Genomic DNA, 21685 nt, shown 5'->3' with positions numbered 1-21685 from the left:
TTTTGTGCTAAATTGAATTAATATGCAAAACATGATTCAGCACGTGATCAATAACAAAACTGCCACGTTCATTCAAATGCAGGTTTCATCCATCACAATTTTAATTTTGAAATTGTCTCGTTTTCAGGAATAATGCAGCAGGATAATGCAGAACAAGTGATATTAGATCCCAAGTTAATAGCGAAGCACTATCTGAGGACTTGGTTCTTCCTTGACCTCATCTCTAGTATACCACTAGATTATATATTTTTGATCTTCAACCAGGTAAACGTACGTTGCAATTTGGTTGTGTTGTTCTATTACTAGTTTTAAACCTGTCTTTTATGTTATGGATTCTGTTTCAGCTTGGGATTTAATTTGTTTATTAGGCAGTATTAAGTTGTCGTTTTCGTTTTTTTTTATCGTTCCGTTTCTCATTGTGAACTTTCACCAACTGCCACGAGTACCTACGACATCGTGTGTTCGGTTATATCTCGTTTTTAAGGGTCTAAGAGAACATGTAAAGGTTTGATTCAAGCACACTTGTTTTTATTCTTCATCAAAATTCTTTCCTATTATTTTGATATTAACAATTTTTGGCACATTCTCTGTCTTTATGCACGTTTCAGTAACCCATATGATTCTTCTATTGTTACAATACCTACTATTCTTGTTGTAATCGACTCATTTGATGTTGCAAATTGTATGGGATACTTTCCTTTCTTAATATGTTTATGCTTATAAGCACACATTTGTACTTTTGGCACTATCTGCTCTTCTTGGCATTATCCTTCAGTCGCACTCCAATTCCTAGTTCTGATGGTTGTTTTTACCTCTTCAATCTTTATGTTTTTATCAACCGACCTAATTAATAGTTATTTTATAGTTACAATTTCATAGCATGATATCCTTTTATGCTTTCCCTGTGACATAATGATTTTTTCGAGTTCGAGTATTAATACACTTCTTGAGATTCTGTTTTAACAACACGACCAAATTGCATTTTTCTTTATTTCAAACAAAAACACTTACAAAAACGCAACTGTTTATATATTTAATGCATCGACAAAGAAGCTTTAGTACCTATCACAGGCATCGAATGCCTTATAAATACAGTATGAAGCTTCCACATTGTTTATATCTCCCACTAATATTTAAGAGATATGAAACACATTAAAGAAGAAAACATAATTATAACATGTTTATGGTTATGCTTCAGCACTTTTCTTTGGCTGATAATTAAATCTTTCAAATCAGCAAGTCTGCATGTACACTTCAACTGTATAAATGCTATGTTCAGCGCTCTCTTCTCTTTAGGCTACGTCAGTGTTAATTTTGTATATTAATTGAGATTTTATATTGACAGGACTTTAGCGAGAGTTTTCAAATCCTTCACGCGGGTCGTGCTTTAAGGATACTGCGGTTAGCGAAGCTTCTCTCCCTGGTGCGGCTGCTGCGGTTGTCCCGGCTCGTCCGATATGTGTCCCAGTGGGAGGAAGTATATGTAAGCCATCATCTCTTCTAACCCAACTCTTTGGGTTGCCCTTAACTACTTACCCACTAACACTGCTCTAACACCATTACGCTCACATCTACTAACACAATGACTAAAACGCTACTAAAACTTATTTATATCATTGGATTTATTAAACTAAATAAGATGCAGCATAAATTAGAAGATGAAATGAGCAATAATGAAGATGTATAATGTGATTTGGAACTGTTCTAGCGAGTAGTGAACCTAAGACGTAAATGGAGTTTGTTGTAATCCTGTATTATACCATTGTTCCCGCCCCCACTGTATGTGAGCCCACGTCCCGCTCTGCACTTCTCTACTGCTTCTCTGCAAGCTTCTTTCTGCCTGAGCACGCTCTTCCGCGACGTCTTCTTTCTGGCCCCGCGCGCGCGCCGCGCCGCGACCGACACCGCCGCCGCGACCCGACCCGTCCTACACCGCCAACGACTATTATTTGCGATATTGTATTATTTTGCCGCTTTTTCGAAGCCTTAGATGATGCGCTGACGCCGAATGACGCAAACCGTGTTAGCAAAACCGAGCTTGACAAATTGCGCGATTAAAAACACATTTAAAACTCCCAAAGCTCAAAGATATACAAAGACGGACACGGAATTTCATAAGCTACTTATTAGGAACCTAAAATAAAAATTGCTCATATATTTCATCATTACCAGTTCACTAAATCATACATAATAAATAGTACTGTCAATCTCAATCATTAAATCGAAATATCAAATAGTTAAAAATCAACTCAACTACCAAATGAAAAAAGACGTAAGAGGCATATAGATAGAAGACAGAAATTAACCAAGAGCCAAAATGAAAGCGGAGAGTCAGTGAGAAGTGGAGCACGGGGAGGGTGGTGGCGACACCACACCGCAGTGACGGCGTTGTGTGCAGATGAGCCCCGGGCCGCAGCCGAGCGCACCCCCCGCGCCCGCCGGCGGGGGCTCCCGCGACCTCGCCTCCCAGGTGCCGCATGCCGCGTCCGGCGCTAGTGTAGGGGCCTAGCCCGCGCCTAGTCCCGCTCGGTGTTAGTGCATCCTGTGTGTCCGCACGCGCCCGCCCCCGACCCCCACCCCGCGACGACCTTCGCCCGCCGATCCCGTCCGCGCTCCGGGCGCGCCTGGCTCTCTTCCTACTATCTCGTGTTTCTCGCTTGTTTTCTAGATCTTGCAGAATCTTCAAAAAAAGCGCACAGAGCGGAGGGGACGCCTCAGCTCCGACGTTGCCAAAAAGAAGGGCGACACCAAAAGCAATCTGATCTTCAAGGTAACCAGGGTCGGCACGAGCCGGCGCGCATGTGCTCGTTCGCCCGCTTAGCATGTTGCCGGTGTCGCCGGCGTCCTTAGACCGCTGCGTTCGCTTCGCTTCCTCTGTTTCTTTCTTTGGCGTTTCTGTTTCCGACCCTCGTCCCGCCGGCGGCCGCGCGGATGACGCGCGAGGCGGCGGCTCGCACGACCGCGCGGCGGCCGCGATCGTGCGACTCGCGCTGCGCCATCACCTCGCATGCTCGCTCGACTCGTCTCACGCGTTCATATTTTATTTCTCACTAACTTCAATGAATCCATCGGTAGAGAATCATCGCGATGCTTGAACTCGAGCGTCCTTGTCGCGCGCAGTCCGCACGGCTTCCTTTAGAGGCGACTCTGCGTTGTGATCCGGCCGTAATCAACATTTCATCTGTTCACAGTTCCTCAATATGGCGTCAGTGTTCATGCGGATATTCAACTTGATCTGCATGATGTTGTTGATCGGACACTGGTCCGGTTGTCTTCAGTTCCTCGTACCCATGCTACAAGGTTTCCCACCAAACTCATGGGTTGCGATAAATGAACTTCAGGTTTGTGCTACTTACTTGATCTTATCGCAACAAATATTTGGAAACATCTGAAATCATCTAATACAATAAAGATGCAAGAGTTAGTCTTTATAAATATAATCTTTAGGTGAATTAATATTGGTATTTGATTTGTATAATGACAAGTAAATACAATAGCTGAAAATTCAATTCCAGGAGGCCTTCTGGTTGGAGCAGTACTCATGGGCGTTATTCAAGGCGATGTCTCATATGCTGTGCATTGGATATGGTCGGTTTCCCCCTCAGTCCCTCACAGACATGTGGCTGACAATGTTGTCTATGATCTCCGGAGCCACCTGCTACGCCCTTTTCCTCGGTCACGCCACCAACCTCATTCAGAGTCTTGACTCCTCGCGCAGACAGTACCGTGAAAAGGTAAAACCCAACGGATCTCACCAAGACTTATTACTTGGAGCTAAACTAGCTTTAAAGGTTTACCCTTAGGTACGCATGGATTGAAAGAATTCTGGCCTTCCATTCTGGGACCAACAAAAGTATAATATTTATTCCGTAAACCGTTATGAACACCTGCATTAAATGGATGTAAACCATTATGATTAGCTTCAAGACATTATCAGTAGACATGATCATTATCTAAACTTCCATTAAATTAGCATGTACCTAATTCATATACATAGTCATGGACAATCACTAAAAGCTTAATTACCTGTTTCAGAGATTAGACGTGAGTACAGAAAGAATGCGTGTCAGTGTGTCACTGTTGTGCTGAAATCATTAAATCATTGCCATCGCACCGAACATTATCACGGAATTTAACGGGTGTTCATAACAGTTTTGCTCATCAGTCGCACTAACAATCATTATTTGTTCCTATAAGTGCTGATTCCTGAGATAAAAGAAAATTCTGCCTTTATCTCCGAAGATTCTGATTTCATTAATCCTTACATTTCGTGTCCTTGTAGGAATCTAACCTTATAGAAACAAATGCTATCATTCAGTAGCGGGATAGATTTTGGTATCAACTGTGTATTCCAGAGTGTACGCAAATTTAAATTGGGTTATAATACATGTAACAACTTGCATGACTTTATGCTTTAAGATCTATTATCTACTTTGAAGCCTTGTAATGGAGTATATATCTTATAATATGTTTCATGAATGAATGCCATCCTTTTAATATTAAATTCTGAAAAAATAACTAAATTAATCAGCTAAATTGTATAGGAAAATATAAAAATAAGTCAACTATAGATTAAAAATTAAATATTGGAAGGATCACACTCGAAAACCATGTTAAGAGCACAACCACAACCACGCTGAGACGCTGAGAGGCTATGAAAAATTTTTACGAAAATTTAACAGAAACAATTGATAGTATGTAACAATATTGGGTAGCTCAGGTTCGTGGTGGTGGCTGATAGTTTGACTGGTTGGTTATCTAATCCCATATTGTCAACTCTATTTAAACTGAAACATATCCCAATTCCAGGTGAAACAAGTAGAAGAATACATGGCATACAGAAAACTACCTCGGGAAATGCGGCAACGTATCACCGAGTATTTCGAGCACCGGTATCAAGGGAAGTTCTTTGACGAGGAGCTGATCTTGGGAGAACTGAGCGAGAAGCTTCGAGAAGATGTTATCAACTACAACTGCCGGTCGCTCGTCGCCTCCGTGCCTTTCTTCGCCAATGCCGACTCCAACTTTGTCTCTGATGTTGTTACTAAACTGCGTTATGAAGTCTTCCAGCCTGGTAAGTAATTTAATGACAAGTGCTCGTATAGTTGTCTTAACTACTGTATATTTACTGTATTCTATGTATTGTGTATGTATATAAATACACAATAATGATTGTTTATTTTACGTTCCGTTAAATCAACAATCATTAGATTTAATTTTATTATATCAAACCATTTAAATTAAAGCTTATAGCAGATCAACCGTTTGTTGTACCTGTCAACAGTTCATTAGGTCAAAAGATTACTTTGCAATAAATGTGAAATAAATTAAAAATTACCCATTTTCCCTGCAAATTTCCAGGTGACATCATTATAAAAGAAGGAACGATCGGAAACAAGATGTATTTCATCCAAGAAGGCATTGTGGACATCGTGATGGCTAACGGCGAAGTCGCAACCAGTCTATCAGACGGGTCCTACTTCGGTGAGATCTGTCTGCTGACCAACGCGCGCCGCGTCGCATCCGTCCGAGCCGAGACATACTGCAATTTGTTCTCTCTCTCCGTGGACCACTTCAACGCTGTGCTCGACCAGTATCCTCTGATGCGGCGCACAATGGAGAGCGTCGCCGCCGAACGGCTCAACAAGATCGGGAAGAACCCCAACTTGGTGGCGCACAGGGAAGACGATACCACGTCGGAAGGGAACACCATCAACGCCGTAGTGAACGCGCTGGCCGCGGAGGCGGAGCACGTGAGCCTGTCGGACGACAGCGTGGCGCGGCTGTCGGAGCGGTCGCTGGGGCTGGCGCTGCAGCCGCTGCAGGCGGCCTCGTGCCGCATGGCGGGCGTGGCGCTGCCGGGGCTGGGCGTGGCGGCGGCGCTGCCGCGGCCCAAGTCCGAGCACGACTTCAGCTCGGCGCAGACGCCGCACCCGCCGCTGTCGGCCGCCGGCGCCGCCTTCCACAAGTCGGACGCCGGCATCGCGCCCTGACGCCGCTCCGTGAGCTAGGCCGAGCGCCGCGAGATAGCAATACTAGGCTTAGAGCGGGCCGCGGCAGCGCCGCCGCCGCGCCGCCGCCGCCTCGCTAGTTGTAGCGTAGACACGAGTATTATAGCTGCGACTTCGCCGGGCACGCACCGCGCCCGCTGAATCTCATTTTGTGATCTTATACTTAATTCTCCTGTGTTATAATTTAGGTTAAATTTTATATCATTGACGCTGTGAGGGATCGACGAATACGCGACGTATTTCGATTGTATAGATATACCTGTTATATATTGAGAATGATACTATTGAGTCTTTATAGAGATACCTTGCCATTAAAAGAGAAAATAATTATATAGACTAGACTGATATGTAAAGATATCACTATTTTATGCTTTGTTGGCGTATGACATAGACCACTATTGTTGAATTGGAATATTCGATCGCGAGATTACGACGTTCGAAGTGTATAAACCTTCCTGATAATCACGATACGGATATTATATATGAAGTTTATAAAATGTTTAGACGTTGAAGCGTGGGGAGTGTAATACGCGGGTGTGCGGGGCTGGGTGCGCGACGTAAATATTTCATTTAATTATTTAGGTATAGCTTGTGGTAAGGAGATTATCTGCATCACGATATATAGAGATCTTAAACGCGCAAATCTCTTAATTAGCATAAGAATCTACTAGCTATATCTTACCCCGGCTCCGCGACAAGGGATTGAGTTCCCGCGCCCAGCGCCGCCAGCCCGCGCTCCGTTGACTGCACAAGCGACGCACAAGAGAACGAGCCACACGCGATTCCAATAGCACAGGGTTACTCAAAGGTAGGGGTCGCTGAAACTTTACAACATGGCATGGCGCCTGGTTTCTTCAATCAAGTCCAAACTGCACATTGCGCATACTCATTAAAATAGATATGCACAAGAAATTTACTTCATTATTTCAATATATATAAACTGTTGTAGGTATATAAGCTAGACCAAAAGGAGTAGGTTTAAAAAAGGAAGTGGAAGAAGCTATGTTGAGTAACCCTGCCACAGCACACAGTTGCTTTCAATCTTTTTAATTATAAGTAGTCATATCTACAGATATTCGACATAGTTAGCGCAAAATTCTCTCGGTTTCTCATGTAGGGATCAGTAGCGCTTCGAATCTTGAGGATTTCTTTGTAAATATTGTATTATTATCGAGGATTCGCCAAGCGCTCGTCGGATTGAGGGTTTGGTCCCATCCAACTCAGTGACAGGACCTGGATGAAGTACCTACCTAATCATTATTTATTCATTTCATGCTATTACCGGATCCTGACTGCTCGGGCAAGGCAATGCCTTTGATTGCCTCGGGCGAGGCACGTCCTGACCAGCCGAGGCGAATGCCTCGTGCGACTGCCTTGCGAGCCTGCTCGCTCAGTCAGGATATTTACATTAGGATTAATTTAGTCTATAGAGATAGGTAATACCTACATCCGAATTTAATTGTTTCAGCTTCAAATAAATATAATGACAGTTGTAAATAAGGGAAAATACTCAACAACAACATAGGTAGATATTATTAAATCAAGAAATAACTCACGCTCCAGATGATCTGATTTAGATTTACATTTTACTGTAACTATCACGAGCAACGCCTTAGCCTCAACGTGCCTTCTCAAGCACGGAGGAACTTAAACATGATACCTTATAAAATCATTATTAATAGCAATTTGGGATAGATGCTTTGGTTACTAGAATGAATAACCGCTATTATCTACGTACAAAATAGATATAAGTCCTAGACCAGTAAAGGCCTAACAAATTTTTGTTGAAAGCAACTCCAGACCACGGTTGGAAGAAACCATTATACTTATAGTCATTTTAAAATAATAGGTAAATGGTGAAATATGAATTCCGAGAATAGCTCCCGTTCTTAAACACCCTCGCTAACAATAAAAAATCTTCCTCTCGATGCGCGAGTATCTTGGCCGAAGCCGTATAAGAACGAGAGTAAAATGACCGATCCCGAAATACGATTGATAAATCTGTAGCAAGGACCACCAGAGTGGATGGGACCACTAGGGTGGAGTGTGTGTCGCCTGGCACCGCGAGCGTCGACCGGTCCAGTCAATTATTCCGTGCGCTCGCTAGGGGGCCACGACTCTCGATGCACCTTACACTTCATACCTTGTTTTAATTGTAGGTGAAAATAATTTATTGTCGATAGTGATCATTTCGTAGAAATAAGTAGGCCGGAGCGTTAACAAATTCGGACGAATTACGTTATGTGATAGAGCAGCGTCGGCTGCGCGGCCACGGCCCGGCTCTCCGACCCCCACCACGTAGTCACAGTAGATGGACTGCCATAAAGTATACTCGCTTCTAAACTCTGATTTGGTCTATCTTTTCCTTCTACAATAGTTCGGCTTAGTTTCTCCGAAATGGCTTCACGCAAACGCTTACATTCTAATTTTAAGTTAGAAATTAGGTACTTTAACTAAGTATAACATATCCTATAGTGAGTTTTGGGGAGAGTCGGCGAGCCGATCGCCGCTGGCTGCCGTCTTGGCACGATCATCGTTGACTATTTCTTATAGTGTCATGACAATTTGTAAAGATGGTTTTGCAAATGTTGACTTTTTAGCCAAAATATAGTTAAAGAATGACGAACCAATACGCGGTAGCTTACTAGTAGATGAATGCAGCCTAGTTCTGTTTGGCGACTAACACCAATAGTTCTTTATACTGGTAAGATATTTATATACAATTGGTCTTAGCAGAGTGACTGTCTGTCAATTTATCTACAAAGAGAAAATATATTTGCGTTTAAACCCGAAAGCATTTATTTACCATTGTTTTAACTACCTACCTAACATTACAGCTTTTGTAAATTATATAAATTTTATAGAAGAGATCTATTTTTATTGTGAAGTTAAAACTACTGGATGTAAGCGAAAACCTATACGAAATCAAGTTTTTTTAGATCTGGATTGTTAATTATTAAATATTTTACTGATTTCTGGTATCTATTTTCACCAAAAGTGCTCATCGCTGTCAAGAAAATTAGAGAAAAATGCATTAAAGAATGAAGAAAACTGTTGCGTTGTTTGACTTATGTTATTGATCAAACTCCTCTAACGACCTGCTTCTACGCCGCCATATCGCCTCATTATTTTTACGAACTCTCGGTGCGTAAGTCCAACTCGCACGTGACCAATTTTCTTGCTTAACAGACCTACAAAACAGGATCTTTGGACTGGTATGTACCTACCTAGGATCTTTATTTTTTGCTTTTTGTTGACATATGATCTAGTACCATTAAGTGCTGCCAGGATTCTTAAGGACCTTCTATTATACTAGTATTGATGATGAATTGCGAGTCGGACCCGCGCGCGCGGCCCTTCTAAATTTATAAGAACGAAGGTAATAGAATTAGTAGGTATCCCCATGGATTTAGTAAGTACTACGAAGTACGTACTAATTTCATGGGTACCCCTTCTAAATCTATGGTTCTTATATCTGTGGATAACACAAGAGCATGGATTTAATGTACTTCGTGAAGTACCTACTATTTCCATGCACAAGAGTCTACCTACCTAGGCGGCATAGAAAGCTTGCATAGGCTGGATACTGGATGGACGTTACTTTGGCAGCTACTTACGTACTGTCAAATTGACTCACTGTCAGTGTCAATGTCATATTTTGCGCTGCTCATGGATTTAGTACCCATGGAAATAGTAAGAGTACGTGCTAAATCCATGGGAGTACCTACTAATTCCATGGCGCTGCAATATTTACCTATAGACGTACTGCACCTGGTACTAACAAAAAAATCTAACTAAGTACAGAATGTTTGACTATAGTATCGATGTTTTGGAATAATAATTTCGGTTGATCAATAATATTTCTTTGCAATTTTCACATACGTATTGATACTATCGACTGTTTTGAACAATGACATTATGATAAATGCATATAAATGAAACCAATACTATCTAATAATGGTCGATCGCCTACGTAAATCAATACTATCGATAGTATTATAGTGCATCATGCCGGCTATCGATAATAGTGTTTTTTTTTTCTTCAAACTATTGGTAGGTACGGTAGTCCAAGGAAAGGAGGCAACACTACTTCAGTAAGATAGACAGACTGACTGACCTGACTTGTCATTGTCAATTGTTAGACAGGACACTTGCTGACAGGCAGACTTGTTTGTGCAGCAGCTAGTGTATAATGTTAGATCAACTTTTACCTGCTTTGCGAAATTTTGTGCGTTTAATGTACAGGAAATGAGAAACTCACATTACCTTTCATTCTAATACCTCTACGTATTTAATGAGTATTTGTGCTAATTAATACCACGTCGTGAAACTTCCACGATGTCGACGCGAAGAGCGAGAATAAAAGCTGTTACCTCGTTACCTCCTCGAAGGAAGAATACTGATAAACCAACTACATCAAAGAATGATGTCGAAAAAGCGCTAAAAAGCCCCAAAACACCTCGATCCCATGTCAAAGGCGATGGCGCTAGTGAAAAACCATCTCCTGCGCCCAAACCACCACCTGGTCTATTACCTTTACGTTCAGCATCACCCATGACACCTAAAGCACCCTTTACTCAGGAAAAAGTACCTATACCAAGAGAAAACCGTCCAGCTACACCGAAAGTCTCTGAAAATATTTCAGTAATAACGTCGGTCAGTAAAACCAGTGTATTTGCTTCTCCACAACTAAGACGAGACAGCCCAGATATGAGGAGAATAACGTCTCCTATTACACCTAGATTAAGCAAAAATGTTGTCAAATATACCCCACCATCAATGAAAGTGTTTGACGGCCAGAAAGAGAACAAAACTGTAAATACTGAGGCTAATAAAAGTGATATTATAGATGGTAAGTGCTGTTTCATTGCTATTGTTTTACTATTGCATACACACATCATAGCAATGCTATTTTTTTACTATTGCATACACACATCATAGCCAGAAAGACAAAATTACATATTATTATATTAATCCCAAAACATTCCAAACATAATTGACTAAGAAACACTTATTCTTTTCTCATCTTTTATTCACAATCTAAAACTCTAGAATTATGAATAATTTAATGTTATATGCCTGTTGCTGAAAAATTTAACAATATCCCTTTTCACAGATTATAACAATGTGCCTAGTGTACCAGAAAGTGTTTCCGAAGATGGAATGGATGGTATCATACCACTTCAACCTACCATTTCTGCTCCGAAACCCATAGATCAGTTGAAGAATGAAATTATTTCTGAAAATGCTGAAGTACTCTTTGATCCGATTGTTCCATTGCCTTCACCGAGTAAGGTTCGGCCTAAACTACGACCCGCACCACGGTTAGGCCCACATCGGAGAAACAGTATACAGGTAACATTAAGTTAGGAAATGCATAAAAGCCTCCAGGAGAATATTATTAGGCATTAGATTAGATAATTTATAATAATAATAAAATTTTTACAAAAAATACAAATCTCTTTTATCTAAATTGTTAACATAAAATGTCATAAAAGGCAAACTTACTGCTAAATGCAGTAAAGTGATATTCAGGAAGGTTTCGCGTTTCTGACCATGTCAGTTATTTACTAAAACTATATTTCTATGTATGTATAGGGTAGTGCTAGTGAATCAGAGGATGAAAGTCGACGAGCGCTTCTCAATGCCGGGTCAACGACCCCAGCACCACCTAGACAGCGACATGATTCGCATACGTCGTCGCTTAGCACACTAATATCGGCACCAGCCAGGTAAATCATCTCTAATTTTTTAAATAAGTCAAAATGTTTCCTGAAAGAACGACCAAGGTTATGCTGAAGGAACAACCTTGATAAGTTCAATAAAGGGTGGTGCAATGTTCCAAAATTTGACTGTGACATTAAAAACTGGGGGACTATTTTGTGGCGCTGACTCTACTTACTATACTGAATAATGACAATCCTGACAAACTCGTAACTACATAAAATGTTTGAATTGAAATGTAAATATGTTCAATGCCTGAGGAAAGCAAAACAAGCCATCAAGCCAGCATTTCTTAGCCCACCTGACACGTTCTGCTAGGGTCAGGCGGGAGCTGCATAGCCAGACATTTGTCATATTTTCATATAAATTTTTAATTTTCGAACACAATCGTTACAGGGAAATGAACCGCATCCGAAACGACTCTGTGTGCTCAGGTGTGAGCCAGCTGACCTCGCAGCCGCCCGCGACCTCGCCCATCAAGGAACAGAAACACGTGTCCAGGTGTATTATTCATTTTCTAATCCATACTAATATCATAAATGCGATAGTCTATCTGTCACGCTTTCATGGGTAAACCGCTGTGCCGATTTTGATAAAATTTGGAGGAAACTTATGACCTATATAAACTTAAGCTACCGCGGGCGGATTTGCGGGCAACAGTTAGCATTCATAAAAATATTGAGCTAAACATTACAAATTGTAAATATTTTTGTTCTTTATTTTGATACCCCACTCGATTGATAAAAAATGAATTGATTGTTTAGGATGTCAACTAGCACCACCATCATATTTTTATAATTTTTTTTTACTTTGAAACAAGAATTTAAATAAATACCACAGGAGATTATGCTATATTAGATAAAGGATTTTATCAATTTCTATTTTACAAATTTTAGCCACAATTTACGACACAATCCACCCTGTTTTATTAGGCAAATTCTGTGGCAAAAAAATATAATATTTTCGAATCGAATCAGTTATCTAGTATAAGATTATTTGTAGTACCACGCTAAAATAGAAATAAATATTCATATATTTTTTATATACATATATTTATTTAATATATATATATATATATAATATTTATTTATTTATAACCTAACCACTAGCGCTACAAATTTGTGGCGCTAGTGGTGCCAGTGTGCAGCCGTCTTAAACGAGACTAAATTTAATAAAGTAACATTGTTATAAATTAATATACAATACCTTTATGATTTAGGTCTCGTCGCCAAGAAATGAGCCGTCGGATGTCGGCGATGCGCCGCCGACATGAGAACGTACAAAAGGAGAAACTTACCATGTATGACCTAATATTCTACAACCCTACCACGAACCCCATTGTGTAAGTATCAGCTACTTTAATTAAACTAAGGGCCTGTTTCGTCGCTTGTTGATAAAGTAGCTTATGTGATGGCATGGTCTCGATAGCTCAGTGGTCAAGAGCACTGTCCCGGATAGACAGGGGCGCGGGTTCAATTACCGCTCGATTCCAGAATTTTTTTATCTCATTATAATTTTCAAAAATATATGATAGCTTACGTAACATATCGAATGACGCTAAAATTTGTGTTTCATTAGTATTGAATAGAGCTAACTGTACACATCTTTAATTTATCTGTCAGATTACATTATCAGAAAGTGGTGAAGCAGGCCCTAATTAGAGATTTCACAACTATTTGTAAGATCACACATTTTTAGAAATACATTTAAAATAATTACTTTGATGAAGTCAATACTTTCAAAGTCAAACACAGTCACACATTTTTCAACTCGCCCAAGCCAATTTTTCACGGCGAAAGTCACGCGTTTATAAGAAACAGTATCCATGTTTATTAAACATTTAACTTTCCTTTCTCCAGTCAGACAGAAGACGAGATAATAGCTAAAGAGGCCAACCAGAAGGAGGCTGTGAGGCAAGCTCGGGAGAGTGATGAGAAGGTCGATGACCCCCCTGAGACTGAGGACGCGGCGCCCGTGCCACAGATTAAACTCGGTCCTAATGGAGAGATTGTCATCGATGAACAAAGTTTGGTGAGAATCTAACACTAAAATATTCATAAAAAAATAAGCATACTTTAAGGTAACCTATGTTTCTATCACTGTCTAATATTGTAAAGTATAATTGTAGTTTCCTCCTTACATAATATATTAACGCTGACGGTTCAATGCTCTTGCAGTCAATGTGGTCGTTTTATTAGTAAAGCCCAATAGGGTCTGGGTAAAATGTATAATCCATAAAGGTAATTATTTATAATCAAACACCATAATTAAATGTCAGTTAAATTACTTGATTTACCTACTATGTTTTTTAGGTCTGATTAAAATATATTAAGAATGCCGTTTGACTTCAAAATTATAATGTCACAGACAATTTCATACAAACTCCATGTAATTTTTTGATTTTGACACTTGAAAAAAGTACCCGATTGTTTGGAAAATTGCGGTGTGGTTGTCGTTGCGTCACAATGGCGCAATGTGATCCGTTCGATAGTGATAATACGAAATACCACAGGTGATAAAACGAACAGAGTCGCAACGCAAACTGTCGTCGGTGGTGCACGAGGGCGCGTGGAGCGGCGGCAGCGGACGCTACACGCGCGCGCCGCGCACCGGCGACTGGAGCGCGGCCGAGACTGTGCGCTTCTACCGCGCGCTCGCCGCGCTCGGCACTGACTTCACTCTCATGGCGCAGCTCTTCCCCGACCGGAAGCGGAAGGACATGTATCTCAAGGTCGGGAATTGCTGATATTCGAATTTCAAGTCTCATCAGTTTCATTTCGAACAACTAAATGTCACGATAGTTAGAAACCGCCGCCACTGTAATACATTGGACATTTAATCAATTTCATCTCGACCAGCATGCCTACCATCGACTTTTACGGAACGATTCCAATGCAACACAGTTCAATTTAGGAATCAAAAATTCGAATTGCATTCATACTAAAAATTTAGTTGATGGTATGAATTTGCGATGCAGTTCAGCTTAGGTCGAAATGGATCGAGTTAAGAGATGATGGTAAGCCCTCTGATTATTTTTTTTACTGGTTTAGAAGATATTTTGATTCCTAAGGTGAGTACAATTTAACTTTTCCAAATCAAATTTCGAACATTATTGAAACTAAGTGCTATGGTAGTTAGAAAACGCCAATGAAATGAAGCGGAGACGATAAAGAAAAAAAAAGGCACACTATGCTTGTAAATAAGTAAAACAATTATTATTTCCAGTTCAAAAAGGAAGAGAAAATAAACGGCGCGCAAGTGGACAAAGCCCTACGGTCAGTGACTCGATGGGACGTGGCGCGGCTCACGGAGGAGTTCGCGCACGAGCGGGCGGACGAGGCGCGGCGAGCGCAGCGGCTGCGCGAGGTCAAGGCGGCCGAGCGGGAGCGGGTGAAGAAGGCCAACCAGTGGCTGCAGAGGCAGAGTGAGTGACCACATTTTAGAGGCTTTATTCTGACAGATCGCGCGGGCGGCGGAGCGGCTGAAGGAGATAAAAGACATTGACAAAGACAGAGCGAAACATTGACGTTTTCTGTCATTTTGCAATTATGCATTTAGAATGCGAATCTGGCATTTTGATATTCTTCACATCTGACATTATGAGAATCTGACATTTCGTGATTCTGATATAGAAACTTTGGATAATTTTGAATGCAAAACAACATGCAACATTTTACAGGTCGTAGCGTGAAAGCGCTGGAGTCTTCTGTAGTCCCACACGACGACAACAGCAACGTGATAGACGATCTGGTAGAACGAGCGCTCAACAACAACAAGCGAGGCAGGAGGCGGAAGACTACTGACCAAACTGGTAATTATGGCTGGTTTACACGTATCAAGTTGTTAAATAGAATTTTAAGTTCACAATCAGTCCATAAGCCAACTGAATTGTAACTTACCACTTAAATAATTGTTTATTTACATGTACCGAACGACTAAAAAGAATAGTTAACAATTTAACATATTTAAACCGGGTTACAGAGTTCATAAATTTGAACAATCAAGCAACTACAATGTGTTTGAAGTTACTTAACATAGTAAAAAATACCGTTTTAAAGTATTATTGCTTTATCTCCACAGGCGCCGACAAAAGAAAACCTTCAGAAACAGAATCAACCTCATCGACACCCAAATCAAATATGGCCACACTGACGCTCATAAATAGCGCAAAGCGGTCACAGAGCAAACAAGGTTCAGACCTAACAATATCCAGAATAAACCCGCACGCAGGAAAAGTGCCAATCAGTTCCCAGCCGAATTCCACATCCATACCTGCAAATATACAAGCTGGTTCTTTAGTCGTACTTCAAGTCAACGATCCAAATTCTCCAACGAAGAAAATGTTACAAACATATATTTCAAAAGGGCCAGGTCAATTGACGCCTGTGGCGTTACCTCCCACCTTTTTGAACTCTGTTATTGGTTATATGAAAAAGGGGAAGGATGGGTCGTCCCCGCAACTAACGTCGCCATCTAGTGTCGGGAGCCAAGATAGTAGAACTAGTACCCCGAGTGTGATACAAACTAATCCAAGCCCGGCAGCGAAAAGACAGCGAATTGGTTCATACAATATTACGTCACTTTAGCGTGTTTTAAATGTGGGTACTGTTTTTGCTCATTAAATAACGCCACTGTCGAGCGAAGACCCACTTTTGTGCTGTCAGTTACGTCTAGACACTCTTCGTTTATCAAGTTTATGTCAAAAACATTGATTCCAGGGTGATGTTATCGAATAGGTTCACTCTGGAGACCGCGCCCACACTATTACCACACACACACCCACATTATTAGTGTAAAGGAGGCATAAGATTAAATTTTTATTTCGCTTGCATGTGTAACCGGTAATATTATAGCACCTGAAGGTATTTTTTGGAATAACATATTAACAACACGTATTAATTTTAAGAAAAAATCGTTCTATTTTAAAATCTGCACTCAAGACTGATTTTGTCGTATAAATCCATACCCAAATCAAAACGCTTGTATAGATCTTTGCTGTGCCTATAGCATATGTAATTATGTAAATTATTCAAATTGCCCTTAAGAATATGTGTAAATACTAAATAATCGTTGTTAAAGTGTCGACGTATTGTTCGTCGGCGCCTTACGTGATGTAATAAGTTTTATAGGAGTATGTAGTTCCCAGATTGAGTTGACATCTGTTTATCAATTAAGTTTTTTTTAAATATAGGTATTATTGTTATACAGAACTTGTTTGGTATTTTATTTTAATATAATCAAATAAAATGGCAAAGGCGTTAGTCGCCGACTGACATAAACCTGAGAAGACCATGTTTGACAAACTGTAATTATTGAATGGGGGCTAAGAATCCGCGTTGGCTAATTTCAACTTTGCTTGTAATAACTTTATTGTACGAAAAATAAGTACATACATTTATTTGTGTGCATTTTTCGATATAATTTATTAGCTATTTTAAACATATTATATGTAAAGCTTGTTCGTTGTAAATTTGATGTCTGTATTGAACGTATGATATGCGCGCGCACAATCGTCAAAATTTTATTAGTAACCTTTCACAACACCAGCGCTCCAAGCGGAGAATCCGCTGACATTAGCCTCCATTCCGCGGAAAGAGAACAAAGTAGGTAAAAAAGTATTTACATAGGTAGTATCGTAATACCACGTTTATAAGTTACCTCGGCATTGTTCGACGGCGCAGAATAGCACAACCGACCGCCGACTCTGGCCGAATGAAAACATTACTGAAATAACAAACTTATTGCTACTACATAAGATTTTAAAACCAAAAACAACAGGAGTCGTGCTATCTCGCTCATAACAATTGTACGATCGCGTCGGGGCGTGGCGCTTCCGCGAACTCCAGACATGGCGCATACGCACGCATTAGCCAATAGCGCGCATTAGCCAATAGCGCGTATTAGCCAATAGCGAACGGTTTTGTTGGCGCGTCCAAATAGCGCGCTATGATTGGCGCAGATATTTTCGCACCATGCAAAAAATTGATTTCTGCGTAGGTACATCGGTGTAACTTATAAAAGTGGTACTACCTAGTATTTGTAAGTACATTTGTTTTCATCCAAATTATATCTGACTGAAGGGTGTAAAAATATGAGACAGGAAATACTACAGCTCAGCTTATAAAAATATTTATTCCTATATTTACACAATGCAATCATAAATAGAAATCATATATAACTATTCAAAGTCTAGTGTACTTCGACACCTTCATGTGGGAACCAGTGTGACGACTCCAAGCTGTCCCATAGCCCTAACTCGGTGTCCAAAAACTCTTGGTTCTGCTGCTCTACGTCTATAGACTTCTTGTGCTCTGAAACATAAAACAACCAAAATTTTAGAAAGGTATCATTTTTGATAAAGTTTTTATAATAGTCAGGGCGATATGTGCGATGTAGAAGAGAAAAAGTAGATAAGTGAACCATTGGTTGGATCCGGCGCAGATGTACCTACCTACTACTAGGCCTAGTACCGACGAGCGTGCAAAGCGAGCCCTGAACTTGAAAACGACTTACCAACGAGGGATAGCTCTTCCATCTGCGTCTTGGTCTGCTGCGGCTGCTGCAGCTCGGGCGCGGCGGGCTGCGGCGCGGCCTGCGGCGCCGCCTCGCCCTGCCCATAGTAACCCGACCACGCTGAGTAATTTTGCCAATAGGCTGACGGATCATAATATTGGTTGTACTCCTATAATCATAACTGCTCGTCAGTATTCACCCGCCTTTTCAAGCTATTTTTTCAATATGAGCGCTAATGGCAAGCTTATCTCGCGAGCATTTGCTTTAAGCTTCGACACGTGCAGGAAAGTGCAAACTGTAGCTTTTTGGACTAATATACGCAAAAATTTCGATCACACTACTGAGAAATTTGTCGATATTGATCATTCATAGCAAATTTATTTTAGATACTTCTAGAACTCGTAGCAAAATGACAGTTTATAAGCGATATTCTGAGGCCGTTAACAGGCAGATAATTCGAGATTTCAATAAAATCGCATTGGCAAGCGTGGGCTTCAAAATCATGGTTGATACAGTATTTCGATTTTGAACAAAAAAATTAAATTTATTTACATCCTAATATATTTGAAACAATTTTAACTATGTTTTTTTAGCAGATGTATGTATTATTTCACTTGCATGTTCCACCATGATGCAACCATGATTTTTAATCAAAAATGCTTCAAAGCTATACAAGAGCCATTACAATTTGCTGAAACTATGCATATAGGTATGTATATTACGAGTACCTGGGTGTTATCGCGAAGTTGCAATGTGTGTGGCCATGACTTCGACGAATTATTGCTATCTCTTTCGCTAGTCATAAAAACTAAACGATACTCAAAAGTTCGTAGTAAGCTACGTTCGTAGTAATGCTGCGTCCACACTTATCGCGGAGCCTATCGTGACAGCCTTCGCGAGTGTGGACGCAGCATTAATATCTTTACAATCCATAACTAATCATGTACTTATATAATCTTAAGTATAAAGCTTAAGTTTCACCAAATTTTCGTGGCTCTTATATATTGCTAATAAACACCATACCGTCCCGCTGTTATATGAAGCATTCCCAGCTGCTCCCTGATTCTGCTGCATCATGGCTCCTTTTGGCTTTGGCACTGCAGTACATATCTTTATAGGCTTCGTACCTAAGCCTGTGTATCCATTCATAGCATATAAAGCATTCCGCTGTTCTTCTTCGTTGCCAAACCTAACAAAACCATAGCCTTTTGTGTACCCACCATTATCTAGTATTACTGAAAAATAATATAGAATGTCACAAGTTTGTTAATTTTGAAGAACATATGTATTTTAGTTTTTTCATTTGTAATGAATAAACTCAAAAACTACTGGGATGATTTTGCACAGATAAAATATGGCACAAAGATAGAAAAAATCTTCAGGAGTAACATAGGCTACTTTTTCATTAAGGTTTTACAAGAGCCATATAAGGCAGAAGCGCTGCTAGTTTGATATATTATGATATGAGTATAGGGACTTATTAAGAGTTTCAGAAATTTCTGGATACAATATAAAGTGTAGTTAGTACATCTCCAATTTACCACTATTCCATTATTATGTAGCAACATTTCAGCACACTAATTGTCACGTTGTTTTGGTTTAATGTTATACACAGACAAGACACAGTCCATTCATTTTGTTTTTGGACTTTCCTTTATTGTTTGTCTAATTTTAATTTACATGTAATGACCATATGTATAGACCATTGTAAAATTGTAGCCAATTATTTTTGCCATAACAATTGATTTTCCAGATATAAGCAAGACATAACATACCTTTAGCTGTTTTAATGGAATTGTATTTAGCAGCAAAAACTCTATACAAAGAGTAGTCATCAACCTCGGGACTAAGGTCACCAACCCATACAGAGTACTCTCTCTCCTGTTGCATGTTAGATCGAGCTTCCCGAGACGCTGTGTTAAGTCTGAACCGTACCACTGGGAATGTGCCAGGAATTGGTTTCCCATTTAACTTATGCATGGAGTCAATAGCTTCTTCATCAGTCTGGAATTTATAAAGGCACAAAAATAGGTAATTTTTGCTTCTATAAAGCCCCATTCAAATTTTGATAGGTGCCGAGGTGAAAGTTTTTAAGTACACAGTTTAGACACAAGCACTGATTATTGCGAGTCCAAATATTTCTACTTAACAGTCGCACATACACTAATCACAATGTAGTTTTAAAAATATAAGCATACATAGGGACAGACAGATGTCTGTCTGTCGCTATGTATGCTTAGATTTTTGTTACAATACAAAGTTTCTGCCCAAGTGGGCAGCAACTTTGTTTTATACTATGTAGTGAAAAGCTTAAACTGATCTACTTTTGCTAATATCCAGTGTAAGTCTAATGTATGACATCATGCATGTGTAAGTTATCATATCACTCAATCTTACCTGAAAATGCACAAAAGCATAACCTGCCGGTTCTCCAGTAAACTTATTCCTCATCACCTTCACAGCAAGTGGTCGCTGCCCCATGCGGTGGAAGGCGGCCATTATGAAGCTCTCTGTCATGTTGGGCTCCAACTACAACACAGTTTGTCCAGATACAATATAATTTAAGGTACCTACATGACCAAAGTGTATCTGCAACCTCAGACCACCAAAAAAGATCCGTATTAAAAGGTAGATAAAACTGTAATATATTCATGCAAAAACAAAATACTGGATATTGCATGAATACTGACCGACTGACAAATGAATACTGCAGAGACTTCATAATAAGGGTAGGATCATAGATAGGATGAAACTTTACATTGAAAGTAAGTTTGTTTTGTTTGTTACCTCTTCACGCTTTGCCTGCTCAACAAATCTTGAAATTTTGCATACACGTAGTTAGAAGTACGGAGGACATAGGGCACTTTTTGTCCCGAACTTCCCAGGGGCGCCGCTAGTTACATATAAGGTACAGATCATCCTAAAATACACAAAAGACCGAAGATCGGGAAAGTAATTAGTTTTATGCATCAACCTCATGTAGAAAATGGTTTGTGTGCGTTTTGTTGTAACCTTTCCACTACACATCTAAACAAATAGGGACGTAGGTATGTAATGAATTAAGGCATTATGGTTTAATTTTATCTTACACTGCCCATCCATAGTTGACACTGCATGGCCATTTTCAGTTGAAATAATCAAGCCGGTACGTGCTATATCGACGACCAACCAAGTCACTCGCAGTTCAAATTCAAAGACTTGTTCTTATAAAAAAAATTGTTGCAAACGGAATCAAATCAATTTTGTTTTTATAAACCTTACTACATGCAATGCAATGCAATAAAATAACCACACCACTGTCGACAGTGGCGACGAAAACAAACAATCACATCACACACACCATGTATGTAGATAGAATGAATGAATGAACGAACGAATGTCAAAAGCAGACAATCAAAAACAACCACAGATTATAGAATTATGAATGAATATCATTG

General features: G+C 40.0%; 3 protein-coding genes across 14 annotated transcripts in view; 2 read left to right on the top strand and 1 right to left on the bottom strand.

Moving 5' to 3' along the window:
- The window catches only part of Ih (I[[h]] channel), a 179860-nt gene extending 170795 nt beyond the window's left edge, over positions 1 to 9065 (top strand). For 6 of the 12 annotated variants that reach the window (XM_053758179.2, XM_053758191.1, XM_053758190.1 and 3 more), the window contains 8 exons: positions 128 to 270; positions 1346 to 1483; positions 2669 to 2770; positions 3192 to 3341; positions 3516 to 3734; positions 4036 to 4044; positions 4810 to 5074; positions 5362 to 9065. In XM_053758179.2, the coding sequence (XP_053614154.1) occupies positions 128 to 270; positions 1346 to 1483; positions 2669 to 2770; positions 3192 to 3341; positions 3516 to 3734; positions 4036 to 4044; positions 4810 to 5074; positions 5362 to 5993 (1658 nt within the window). In that variant the 3' untranslated portion in view covers positions 5994 to 9065. The remainder of the gene's footprint in view (positions 1 to 127; positions 271 to 1345; positions 1484 to 2668; positions 2771 to 3191; positions 3342 to 3515; positions 3735 to 4035; positions 4045 to 4809; positions 5075 to 5361) is intronic. The other 6 variants (XM_053758180.2, XM_053758182.2, XM_053758183.2 and 3 more) reach the window with 6 other exon arrangements.
- A 1085-nt stretch (positions 9066 to 10150) lies between these two features.
- Positions 10151 to 16945, top strand: Bdp1 (B double prime 1). The gene is made up of 10 exons (XM_053758796.1): positions 10151 to 10863; positions 11128 to 11366; positions 11610 to 11743; positions 12132 to 12236; positions 12955 to 13077; positions 13595 to 13766; positions 14248 to 14466; positions 14961 to 15159; positions 15415 to 15546; positions 15816 to 16945. Exons 1-10 carry the CDS (start codon positions 10350 to 10352, stop codon positions 16319 to 16321), a joined length of 2343 nt encoding a protein of 780 aa, XP_053614771.1. The 5' UTR covers positions 10151 to 10349; the 3' UTR covers positions 16322 to 16945.
- A 903-nt stretch (positions 16946 to 17848) lies between these two features.
- On the bottom strand, positions 17849 to 21595 carry Secp43 (tRNA Selenocysteine associated protein). The gene is made up of 6 exons (XM_053758932.2): positions 21338 to 21595; positions 20646 to 20777; positions 20024 to 20252; positions 19272 to 19483; positions 18249 to 18417; positions 17849 to 18046 (listed from the first exon to the last, which is right to left on the bottom strand). The coding sequence occupies exons 1-6, from the start codon at positions 21368 to 21370 to the stop codon at positions 17925 to 17927; spliced, it is 897 nt and encodes a 298-aa protein (XP_053614907.1). The 5' UTR covers positions 21371 to 21595; the 3' UTR covers positions 17849 to 17924.
- Between the last annotated feature and the right edge of the window lie 90 nt (positions 21596 to 21685).

Source organism: Plodia interpunctella, chromosome 18, assembly GCF_027563975.2.
Source record: "Plodia interpunctella isolate USDA-ARS_2022_Savannah chromosome 18, ilPloInte3.2, whole genome shotgun sequence".
Lineage (NCBI taxonomy): Eukaryota > Metazoa > Arthropoda > Insecta > Lepidoptera > Pyralidae > Plodia > Plodia interpunctella.
The sequence above is the reverse complement of the archived record's forward strand: the minus strand, read 5'-3'. Positions and strand labels throughout refer to the sequence as shown.